Source organism: Pseudophryne corroboree, assembly GCF_028390025.1.
Source record: "Pseudophryne corroboree isolate aPseCor3 chromosome 3 unlocalized genomic scaffold, aPseCor3.hap2 SUPER_3_unloc_8, whole genome shotgun sequence".
NCBI lineage: Eukaryota > Metazoa > Chordata > Amphibia > Anura > Myobatrachidae > Pseudophryne > Pseudophryne corroboree.
The window spans coordinates 747,182-760,245 of NW_026967574.1; the positions used below are offsets into that span (position 1 = coordinate 747,182).

A 13,064-nucleotide genomic window follows, 5' to 3' on the forward strand; every position below is an offset into this window, starting at 1 on the left:
CGGCGTCTTTTATATGCTCTATCGTCAGCAAAATATTGTCCCTATCCATAGTATCAATAATATCCGACAGGGAATCTGACCACGCAGCGGGAGCACTGCACATCCATGCCGATGCAATAGCTGGTCTCAATATAATGCCCGTGTGTGTGTATATAGCTTTAAGGGTAGTTTCCTGCTTTCTATCAGCAGGTTCCTTTAGGGCGGCCGTATCCGGAGACGGTAGTGCCACCTTTTTTGATAAACGTGTAAGCGCTTTATCTACCCTAGGGGGTGTTTCCCAACGTGACCTATCCTCTGGCGGGAAAGGGTACGCTGCCAATAACCGTTTAGAAATTATCAATTTCTTATCGGGGGAAGTCCACGCTTCCTCACACACCTCATTTAATTCCTCAGATGCAGGAAAAACTACAGGTAGTTTTTTCTCACCAACATAATACCCTTTTTTGTGGTACTTAGGGTACTATCAGAAATGTGTAATACATTTTTCATTGCCTCAATCATGTAACGTGTGGCCCTATTGGAAGGTACACTAGTCTCATCGTCGTCGACACTGGAGTCGGTATCCGTGTCAACATCTGTGTCTGCCATCTGAGGTAGCGGGCGTTTTAAAGCCCCTGATGACATTTGAGACGCTTGGACAGGCACAAGCTGAGTAGCGGGCTGTCCTATGTCGTCAAACCTTTTGTGTAAGGAGCTGACACTTTCACGCAATTCCTTCCATAAGTCCAACCACACAGGTGTCGACCCCGCAGGGGGTGACATCACATTCACAGGCATTTGCTCCGCCTCCACATCATTTTCCTCCTCATACATGTCGACACAGCAGTACCGACACCCAGCAGACACACAGGGAATGCTCTGACAGAGGACAGTACCCCACAAAGCCCTTTGGGGAGACAGAGGGAGAGTATGCCAGCACACACCAGAGCGCTATATACCACAGGGATATCACTATACAGAGTGTTTTCCCTTATAGCTGCATAAATATATTTATACTGCGCCTAATTTGTGCCCCCCCTCTCTTTTTTACCCTTTTCTGTAGTGCAGGACTGCAGGGGAGAGCCAGGGAGCTTCCTTCCAGCGGAGCTGTGAGGGAAAAATGGCGCCAGTGTGCTGAGGGAGATGGCTCCGCCCCTTTTTCGGCTGGCTTTCTCCCGCTATTGTAAAAGTTCTGTCAGGGGATAATAAGCACCTATATAGCCCCTGGTGCTATATATGGTGCTAATTTGCCAGCCAAGGTGTAAATATTGCTGCTCAGGGCCCTCCCCCCCAGCGCCCTGCACCCATCAGTGACCGCAGTGTGTGGTGTGCATGAGGAGCAATGGCGCACAGCTGCAGTGCTGTGCGCTACCTTGGAGAAGACAGAAGTCTTCAGCCGCCGATTTTCCGGACCAGCTTCTTGCTTCTGGCTCTGTAAGGGGGACGGCGGCGCGGCTCTGGGAACGGACGACGAGGTCGGGTCCTGTGTTCGATCCCTCTGGAGCTAATGGTGTCCAGTAGCCTAAGAAGCCCAAGCTACCACCACTTAGGTAGGTTCACTTCTTCTCCCCTTAGTCCCTCGATGCAGTGAGCCTGTTGCCAGCAGGTCTCACTGAAAATAAAAAACCTAACAAACATTTTCTTCCAAGGAGCTCAGGAGAGCCCCTAGTGTGCATCCAGCTCAGCCGGGCACAGAAATTTAACTGGGGCTTGGAGGAGGGTCATAGGGGGAGGAGCCAGTGCACACCAGGTAGTCCTAAATCTTTCTTAGAGTGCCCAGTCTCCTGCAGAGGCCGTCTATTCCCCATGGTCCTTACGGAGTCCCCAGCATCCACATTGAACAGACATAATTTATATAAAACCAACAAATTAAACTATTTCTTTACACAGAAAGAGACCCCCCCCCCCTTCCCTCCCGTAATATCATCCCACTATTTAAATGATTTGTCAAAATTGGACACAGCCAAAATCACACTGGAAATCTTTTGATTTTAAACTACTTTATTTCATATCTTTAATACACATATTTTTGTCTATCTATATTTTAAACGTAAAAAATACTATACTCATCAGTTTGCTGGTGGTGGCAAAATGCACATGCGCAGCGGCCGCGTGGACACACATTGTGGCGGCATCCCTGAGGGGCGAACGCGGGCGGGCCGGGACCATTTTCCAGGGGCTGCGTGATGTCACATCTGCGTTCATCTTTGATTAACCCCCTATAATCTTCCAGAGTGCACCTCATATCTCATCTTTTCCAAGTTACTACAAATGATATGAGTTCGGTAGCAGCACTACTTTCAGGATTATTACACAGAACACACATAAAGGCTGACACAGCAAATAACAGTAACACATACAAGGGATTAATTAGAAATAAGGAAGCATAATCATCATTAAGTCCAATTATCAACTGATTCTGTGCAGGACCCATACACCTCTTTACTGTATCCAGCAGCCCCTGATACTGCACTGTAACCATCTGCCCTGTCTCCTCCCAGCACTGCCACCCACCCTGTCTTCCCCCACTACGGCCATCTGCCCTGTCTTCCCCCACTATGGCCAACGCCCTGTCTCCCCACACAACTGCCACCCGCCCCATCTCCCACCACCATCTCCCCCATTACTGCCACCCACCCTGTCCCCCCCTACTGCCATCCACCATCTCCCCACCCTGTCTCCCTCCACTACTGCCACCTGCCCGGTCTCCCTCCACTACTGCCACCTGCCCCATCTCCCTCCATTGTTGCCACCCACCCTGTCTCCCCCACTACTGTCACCTGCCTTGTCTCCCCCCCACTGCTCACACCCACCCTGTCTCCTTCCACTACTGCCACTTGGCCTGTCTCCCCCCACTACTGTCTTGCACCCTGTCTCCTCCCACTACTGCCACCCATCTTGTCTCCTTTCACAACTGCCACCAACCTGTCCACCCCTGCTGCCACCCACCATCTCCTTCCACTACTGCCACGCTCCGTCTCCCCGCACTACTGCCACCACCGTCTCATTCCACTACTGCCACCCACCATCTCTCCCCCACTAGTGCCACCGCCCTAAATCTCCCCACTACCACCCACCTGTGTCCCTGACATCCAAGCACTAGTTGGGGATTTATGGTACTAGCAGTCCTTCATCAACAGATGGAAGTAACCAGGGCAGTAAGGAAGCAGAAGCTGCTTCTGGTACATGGACCCTGGTCATGTAGGGCTGGGAGAGTCAGTAAGATTATGTAATAGGGGCCTACAGTAAGTCAGTAAGGAGGCAGAAGCTGCTTCTGGTACATGGACCCTGGTCATGTAGGGGTGGGAGAGTCAGTAAGATTATGTAATAGGGGCCTACAGTAAGTCAGTAAGGAGGCAGAAGCTGCTTCTGGTACATGGACCCTGGTCATGTAGGGCTGGGAGAGTCAGTAAGATTATGTAATAGGGGCCTACAGTAAGTCAGTAAGGAGGCAGAAGCTGCTTCTGGTACATGGACCCTGGTCATGTAGGGCTGGGAGAGTCAGTAATATTATGTAATAGGTGCCTACAGTAAGTCAGTAAGGAGGCAGAAGCTGCTTCTGGTATATGGACCCTGGTCATGTAGGGCTGGGAGTCAGTAAGATTATGTAATAGGGGCCTACAGTAAGTCAGTAAGGAGGCAGAAGCTGCTTCTGGTACATGGACCCTGGTCATGTAGGGCTAGGAGAGTCAGTAAGATTATGTAATAGGGGCCTACAGTAAGTCAGTAAGGAGGCAGAAGCTGCTTCTGGTACATGGACCCTGGTCATGTAGGGCTGGGAGAGTCAGTAAGATTATGTAATAGGGGCCTACAGTAAGTCCGTAAGGAGGCAGAAGCTGCTTCTGGTACATGGACCCTGGTCATGTAGGGCTGGGAGAGTCAGTAAGATTATGTAATAGGGGCCTACAGTAAGTCAGTAAGGAGGCAGAAGCTGCTTCTGGTACATGGACCCTGGTCATGTAGGGCTGGGAGAGTCAGTAAGATTATGTAATAGGGGCCTACAGTAAGTCAGTAAGGAGGCAGAAGCTGCTTCTGGTACATGGACCCTGGTCATGTAGGGCTGGGAGTCAGTAAGATTATGTAATAGGGGCCTACAGTAAGTCAGTAAGGAGGCAGAAGCTGCTTCTGGTACATGGACCCTGGTCATGTAGGGCTGGGAGAGTCAGTAAGATTATGTAATAGGGGCCTACAGTAAGTCAGTAAGGAGGCAGAAGCTGCTTCTGGTACATAGACCCTGGTCATGTAGGGCTGGGAGAGTCGGTAAGATTATGTAATAGGGGCCTACAGTAAGTCAGTAAGGAGGCAGAAGCTGCTTCTGGTACATGGGCCCTGGTCATGTAGGGCTGGGAGAGTCAGTAAGATTATGTAATAGGGGCCTACAGTAAGTCAGTAAGGAGGCAGAAGCTGCTTCTGGTACATGGACCCTGGTCATGTAGGGCTGGGAGAGTCCGTAAGATTGTGTAATAGGGGCCTACAGTAAGTCAGTAAGGAGGCAGAAGCTGCTTCTGGTACCTGGACCCTGGTCATGTAGGGCTGGGATAGTCAGTAAGATTATGTAATAGGGGCCTACAGTAAGTCAGTAAGGAGGCAGAAGCTGCTTCTGGTACATGGACCCTGGTCATGTAGGGCTGGGAGAGTCAGTAAGATTATGTAATAGGGGCCTACAGTAAGTCAGTAAGGAGGCAGAAGCTGCTTCTGGTACATGGACCATGGTCATGTAGGGCTTGGAGAGTCAGTAAGATTATGTAATAGGGGCCTACAGTAAGTCAGTAAGGAGGCAGAAGCTGCTTCTGGTACATGGACCCTGGTCATGTAGGGCTGGGAGTCAGTAAGATTATGTAATAGGTGCCTACAGTAAGTCAGTAAGGAGACAGAAGCTGCTTCTGGTACATGGACCCTGGTCATGTAGGGCTGGGAGAGTCAGTAAGATTATGTAATAGGGGCCTACATTAAGTCAGTAAGGAGGCAGAAGCTGCTTCTGGTACATTGACCCTGGTCATGTAGGGCTGGGAGAGTCAGTAAGATTCTGTAATAGGGGCCTACAGTAAGTCAGTAAGGAGGCAGAAGCTGCTTCTGGTACATGGACCCTGGTCATGTAGGGCTGGGAGAGTCAGTAAGATTATGTAATAGGGGCCTACAGTAAGTCAGTAAGGAGGCAGAAGCTGCTTCTGGTACATGGACCCTGGTCATGTAGGGCTGAGAGTCAGTAAGATTATGTAATAGGGGCCTACAGTAAGTCAGTAAGGAGGCAGAAGCTGCTTCTGGTACATGGACCCTGGTCATGTAGGGCTGGGAGAGTCAGTAAGATTGTGTAATAGGGGCCTACAGTAAGTCAGTAAGGAGGCAGAAGCTTCTTCTGGTACATGGACCCTGGTCATGTAGGGCTGGGAGAGTCAGTAAGATTATGTAATAGGGGCCTACAGTAAGTCAGTAAGGAGGCAGATGCTGCTTCTCGTACATGGACTCTGGTCATGTAGGGCTGGGAGAGTCAGTAAGATTATGTAATAGGGGCCTACAGTAAGTCAGTAAGGAGGCAGAAGCTGCTTCTGGTACATGGACCCTGGTCATGTAGGGCTGGGAGAGTCAGTAAGATTATGTAATAGGGGCCTACAGTAAGTCAGTAAGGAGGCAGATGCTGCTTCTCGTACATGGACTCTGGTCATGTAGGGCTGGGAGAGTCAGTAAGATTATGTAATAGGGGCCTACAGTAAGTCAGTAAGGAGGCAGAAGCTGCTTCTGGTACATGGACCCTGGTCATGTAGGGCTGGGAGAGTCAGTAAGATTGTGTAATAGGGGCCTACAGTAAGTCAGTAAGGAGGCAGAAGCTGCTTCTGGTACATGGACCCTGGTCATGTAGGGCTGAGAGAGTCAGTAAGATTATGTAATAGGGGCCTACAGTAAGTCAGTAAGGAGGCAGAAGCTGCTTCTGGTACATGGACCCTGGTCATGTAGGGCTGGGAGAGTCAGTAAGATTATGTAATAGGGGCCTACAGTAAGTCAGTAAGGAGGCAGAAGCTGCTTCTGGTACATGGACCCTGGTCATGTAGGGCTGGGAGAGTCCGTAAGATTGTGTAATAGGGGCCTACAGTAAGTCAGTAAGGAGGCAGAAGCTGCTTCTGGTACATGGACCCTGGTCATGTAGGGCTGGGAGTGAGTAAGATTATGTAATAGGTGCCTACAGTAAGTCAGTAAGGAGGCAGAAGCTGCTTCTGGTACATGGACCCTGGTCATGTAGGGCTGGGAGAGTCAGTAAGATTATGTAATAGGGGCCTACAGTAAGTCAGTAAGGAGGCAGAAGCTGCTTCTGGTACATGGACCCTGGTCATGTAGGGCTGGGAGAGTCAGTAAGATTGTGTAATAGGATGCCTACAGTAAGTCAGTAAGGAGGCAGAAGCTGCTTCTGGTACATGGACCCTGGTCATGTAGGGCTGGGAGAGTCAGTAAGATTATGTAATAGGGGCCTACAGTAAGTCAGTAAGGAGGCAGAAGCTGCTTCTGGTACATGGACCCTGGTCATGTAGGGCTGGGAGAGTCAGTAAGATTATGTAATAGGGGCCTACAGTAAGTCAGTAAGGAGGCAGAAGCTGCTTCTGGTACATGGACCCTGGTCATGTAGGGCTGGGAGAGTCAGTAAGATTCTGTAATAGGGGCCTACAGTAAGTCAGTAAGGAGGCAGAAGCTGCTTCTGGTACATGGACCCTGGTCATGTAGGGCTGGGAGAGTCAGTAAGATTCTGTAATAGGGTCCTACAGTAAGTCAGTAAGGAGGCAGAAGCTGATTCTGGTACATGGACCCTGGTCATGTAGGGCTGGGAGAGTCAGTAAGTTTATGTAATAGGGGCCTACAGTAAGTCAGTAAGGATAGCAGATGCTGCTAATTAGCAATTTTTTTTCTAGCGTGCTGGGGGCTGCCCATCGCAGGGCAAGGCAGCCCAGTATGCTGACCGGCACCTCCCCCTTTATGAAGCAGAAATTGCGATCGCTCCACAATTTCTGCTTCATCCTAGAAACTAGTGAAGCATCCTGCCAGCTTAGCTGTGCCCGCAGGATCCCCACCATGTTCTTCTAGATTGCGATGGCTGCGTATGATGTCATGCAGCCACAGTGAACATGCCGTTTGTCCGCCTCCATTTCTCGCAACACAGCACTTGTAACGCTCCATCTTCTCACTGGAAACGGACCTTTACCCCCCACCCCGTGACCGCCTCTGCCTGATTAACAAGAAGCAATCACATTTCCTACAGCCCCCCGTAGAGAATGAAGGTGCATATGCAGGACGGGCGCTGCACATGCGTCTGCAACTTTTTCTCAATAATTCCATTTGGATCACACACTGTAGTCCAACCTGAATTAGGCCCAGAGTCACCATCTTACAGGCAGCCGGTGGAGGGAGTAGAGAATGGGTGTTATGTGGCAGGAATGGGCTGGTTAGGTAACAGCCTGGCTGCTGCATTCTGTACAAGCTACAAGCGGTGCAATTCTTTTGCTGGGAGACCCAGGTAGAGGACATTGCAGTAGTCTATGTGTGATGATACAAGTGCATGTATGACTAGGTAGATCTTCTGAGGGAAATAAGTGCTGGAGTCTGGCTATGTTCCCCAGATGAGGATCTGATTGTGGCTGATACCTCCACCATCCAGGACACTAAGATTCTGCACAGGACCAGCATTTTGTAAACCTGAACCCCCAAGCGTAAGTCTGGTTGGCAACAAAGTTGAGCTGTAGCCCTGCCCTTTGTTGGTGAGCTTCTATCATAAGGACATGTTTCACCAGGATTGAGTCACAGCCAACTGGCATCACCCACACCTGGAGCTCAGCCAGACATTTAGGATTGGTACTGGGTTCTCAGTACCCAGAACAAAAGACAGATCATCTGTATAGCAGTGGTAGATGAGGGCATGACATCTGATTATTTCCCCCAGTGGTAGCATGTATATTGCAAAAAGCACAGGACATAGGATAAGAACCTTGAAGAACAATGCATGGCAATGATAAGTATACTCCAGAAGATTAAAATGGCTTCTCACCTATGTGACTTCTCTGGTGTGTAACAAGATGTGATTTCTGTCTAAAACATTTCCCACACTCAGAACATGGAAATGGCTTCTCACCTGTGTGACTTCTGTGATGTATAACAAGATCTGATTTGTGTGCAAAACATTTCCCACACTCAGAACATGGAAATGGTTTCTCACCTGTATGACTTAGCTGATGTCTAACAAGTTGTGATTTCCGGGCAAAACATTTCCCACACTCAGAGCAAGAAAATTGCTTCTCACCTGTGTGACTTCTCTGATGTCTAACAAGATCTGGTTTGTCTGCAAAACATTTCCCACACTCAGAACATGGAAATGGCTTCTCACCTGTGTGACTTCTGTGATGTATAACAAGATGTGATTTCTGTGTAAAACATTTTCCACACTCAGAGCAAGAAAATGGCTTCTCACCTGTGTGACTTCTCTGATGTTTAACAAGATCTGATTTCCGGTCAAAACATTTCCCACACTCAGAACATGGAAATGGCCTCTCACCTGTGTGACTTCTGTGATGTCTAACAAGTTGTGATTTCCGTGAAAAACATTTCTCACACTCAGAGCAAGAAAATGGCTTCTCACCTGTGTGACTTCTCTGATGTCTAACAAGCTCTATTTTGTCTGAAAAACATTTCCCACACTCAGAACATGGAAATGGCTTCTCACCTGTGTGACTTCTGTGATGTATAACAAGATATGATTTCTGTGTAAAACATTTCCCACACTCAGAGCAAGAAAATGGCCTCTCACCTGTGTGACTTAGCTGATGTCTAACAAGTTGTGATTTCCGGGCAAAACATTTCCCACACTCAGAACATGGAAATGGCTTCTCACCTGTGTGACTTAACTGATGTCTAACAAGTTGTGATTTCCAGATAAAACATTTTCCACAGTCAGAACATGGAAATGGCCTCTCACCTGTGTGACTTTTCTGATGTCTAGCAAGTTGTGATTTCTGTGCAAAATGTTTCCCACACTCAGAACATGGAAATGGTGATGTACCTGTGTGACTTCTCTTATGTGCATCAAGAGTTGATTTGTATGTAAAACAATTCCCACACTCAGAACAGGAATATGGTTTCTCACTTGTATGTATTCTCTTATGTATTAGAAGTGATTTGTATGTAAAACAGTTCCCGCACTCAGAACATGGAAATGGATTCTCACCTGTGTGACTTCGCTGATGTGTAACAAGTTGTGAGTTCCGGGTAAAACATTTCCCGCACGCAGAGCAAGAAAATGGCCTCTCACCTGTGTGTCTTCTCTGATGTATAACAAGAGCTGAATTGTATGTAAAACATTTTCCACACTCAGAACATGGAAATTGCCTCTCAGCTGCCTTAGCTGGCTGATGGGTAATAGGCTTTGTGTTCTGTGTAAAACATTTGGCATCTATAGAACAGGGAAACACTGTATCTACTGTCAGAGCTGTAACAGATGCACCAATATCAGAGTGATCAGGAGAACATTTCCCAGGATCAGGGGGATCAGCTGATAGAGCTGGATGTATAATTGGGGTAATGGGATTATCTCCTGGAGAATCCTGTCTACTGTCATTATCTTTTATGTCACAATCCGGGGATAACATTAGATGTCCTTCTGAGATATTCCTGCTTGTGTGTCCACCTGCTGGAAATAAAATACATTATGGAAATACAAAAATGAGAACACACAATAACAAATGTAATATTATAATAAGACTTAGATATATCTCTCTCTTGTACTGGTAACTAACCATGAAGTATAAATGGAGATGTAGTCACTCGCCAAGTCCTATGTCAGCACCAATGTAAAACAATGGATGGGGAACATATCGTATGAATTGGAGATTCTAGATGAACAATAACATCAGTCATATGAGCTGATGGATCAGAGAAATGTCTCCTAACGTTACTTCTGGAAGCATTGGTAAGGTAGCATTCCTTTATGTGTGTGCTCATACGCTGGTAAGCCTGTACACGTGTTACTCACCCTTATATACGGTATATTGCTACAGCAGAGTAGGTGTGAAACAAGGTATTTTACATGCAATACACCATATAATACCCTGCAATCATCATCATCTGCTAGGTTATAATCCACTGTTACACCCCCCCATCATCAGTGTCTTACCAATATTCTCTCACTAGTAATAAGGATGATATGTGTACGGTAAGTACGATATAGAGAACTACATATCAGGATCTATACAGCTGCCACCATACTTCTGCTTCTCATACGTCTGCTACTGGCAGCAGTGAACATCTGAGTGAGAGTACAGGGAAGACAGCAGAGTCTGATGAGAAAGAGATTGGATCTGCCTTTGCAGGGATGTACCACACCTGTCACCCCTGTTAGTATATAAAATAATAAATAAGAGGGGCCTGAGTCCATCCAGACATGCTTTCTGGAGCTTTCATTACTACGTGGCTTCTTATCTACCCTACCTGATAGCTGTCAGCCACCACTGGAACCAAAACCCAATCTATTAAGTCCCCCACTTCTCCAGACCTAAAGCCGCTCACTCCGGGCACCGTTCACTGCTGCAGCCTAGTGACGCAGCTGAAGCCACGGGCTGTATTCTGGAGCTAAGTGTGCCCAGTCTTTCCTGCACACTCCGAATACCTGACTTGGAGGCACTTTTGCCTCAGGTGGGAGCACTGGCTCTTACGCTACTGCTGGGGGCAGAACGGGCTGCGCAAAGTCACCGGAGCCCGGCAGTGATATTGGAAAGTGAGGTGATCAAGCACTCTTGCTCCGTTGCCCTTTCTCCGAATTCCACTAGCCGATCTGCTAAGGTATCCGTGTGGCCCCACCTGGGACGTTGGACCTCCGGCCCTGCTAGGTATGAAACATGGCTTCTGCTAATAGAGAGGGTGGGGCTTGTGGGTCTCACGGGTTCTGTACAAAGGTCCACTGGTAGACTGCCCTCTTCAATGCCAACGCCCTTAGCACTCTCTACCTCCGCCCGGCGGGACTCCTCCAAGCACACGACTGCCGCCCTCATGACACTTCTCGACGCGTTGAAAGGGATATCCACACCCTTCTCCTGATACACTGAAGACCGCCATCTTGTGCGTTCTCCTGCACTGCAGTTACTCCTCTCCAAACTCGGCTTCTCCAATCAGGTGACCGAAAAGCCACCTAGGATTATCCCACCGCTATGCCAGCAATTTCTGTGACTGGATGGTTCTGTACGAAAGCCCTCACCCTGCCTTGCGTCCCGCCCCAGTCACAGAATGGATGTTTAGGTCACACGGGATCTGGTCAATTAAGGGATTCCCAATTACCATCAGTAACCGCCTATTACTGACTCCACCCACTGCGTAGTGGGTGGGTACTACACTGCCACCACCAGACTCCTTGTCGCTATGGAGTCTGGAACCATGGTACTGCTCTGTATGTGTCAACACGCTGTCTTACCACACCTGTGTGGTGTGGACGAATCACCACTAGTCGCTGGACTTGGCCTCTGCACAGTAGCTGGTGGGAGGCGATGCTTGGAGACGCTGAGTGCACCCTGGACAACCGGAAAATGGAACTATGTTTGGCATAGCACTGCAGGTCACAAGATGAAGCGGTCATCTTGGGGCAGATGTTTATTCACCCAGTCTTAAAAAAGACTGTTCCCTATTGCTAGTGGCAACAGCAATACAGCAAGATGTTTACAGCAGAGTGAAAATGGTATAATACCTCTGGAGGCCCACAGCCCTCCTCTTTTTATCTTACGCCAATACACATACCACAGGGGGTAAGTCCACCGTGCTGATCTCAACCAATCATTGTTTACCCATGTGATGTGCATGCCTTAGCCACATGTACAGCTAACATTGTCCTCTATGGACGGTGGGGAGTAGTCACTCTCCTTTGACCGTCCCATCCTGGAGGGTTGTTATCCACCCTGGTGACGCTCAGTCTAGGCTGGGGGAAGGTTTTCCCATCTAAACTACTTCCAGGAATCTGCCCGGGTACCCAGCTCACCATCTCCAGCCTAAAATTGTGCTCCAGAGATGGGCAGCCTAGATCCCTGGTCAGGCTTTCCTGCCCACCAAAGGTGATCCCTATGGAGCTCCAGAAAACCACTCGGCTTGTTTTAAAGCTGAGCTGCTCCTCTCTCTCTCCACATGATACTTCCATGTGGGAGGCTAGAGAGGAAGGCATTCCATTTTGGGGGGAAAGTACTGGGGGAATCCACCAGCCTACATCAGGCATGTCCAAATTGCGGCCCTCCAGCTGTTGTGAAACTACATATCCCAGCATGCCCTGACAGTTTTGCTGTCAGAGAATGCTAAAGCTGTGTCAGGGCATGCTGGGATGTGTAGTTTCTCAACAGCTGGAGGGCAGCAGTTTGGACATGCCTGGCCTACACAGTAATGGATTCCCCCCTCCTGGGACACACAACCAAGTGCATTCCACCTTAAATACAATTCAAATACACTATACACATTGGCCCTCATTACGAGTTGTTCATTTGCTAGCTGTTTTTAGCAGCCGTGCAAACGCTAAGCCGCCGCTCTCTGGGAGTTTATGTTAGCTTAGCAGAAGTGCGATCGAAAGGATCGCAGCGCGGCTACAATATTTTTTTGTGCAGCTTCAGACACTACTCCTAGCTTGCGATCACTTCAGACTGTTCAGTTCCTGTTTTGATGTCACAAACACGCCCTGCGTTCGGCCAGCTACACCTGAATTTTTCCTGGCACGCCTGCATTTTTTTTAACACTCCCTGAAAACGGTCAGTTGACACCCAGTAATGCCCTCTTCCTGTCAATCACCTTGCGACCGGCGTTGCAAATGGATTATTATTGTATTAATATATAAATATATATTATATAATGTATAATAATATAATATATATATATATATATAATGTATAATGTATTATTTACTAATGTGTTTAGAATCATTTATTGTGCTGTTTTTTTAACCATATAAGTGCTCTACCTGTCGCAATGTGTATAACGCGCTCTACCCGGCGCAATGTGTATAACGTGCTCTACCTGGTGCAATGTGTATAGCGTGCTCTACCTGGTGCAATGTGTATAGCGTGCTCTACCTGCTGCAATGTGTATAACGC

General features: G+C 48.2%; 1 protein-coding gene across 1 annotated transcript in view; it reads right to left on the minus strand.

Moving 5' to 3' along the window:
* Window positions 1-6,609: 6,609 nt before the first annotated feature.
* LOC134984750 (zinc finger protein 420-like) overlaps window positions 6,610-13,064 on the minus strand; it is a 197,600-nt gene continuing 191,145 nt past the window's right edge. The window contains exon 7 of the mRNA XM_063950245.1: window positions 6,610-9,637. Coding sequence (XP_063806315.1) covers window positions 7,989-9,637 — 1,649 coding nt within the window. The 3' untranslated portion in view covers window positions 6,610-7,988. The remainder of the gene's footprint in view (window positions 9,638-13,064) is intronic.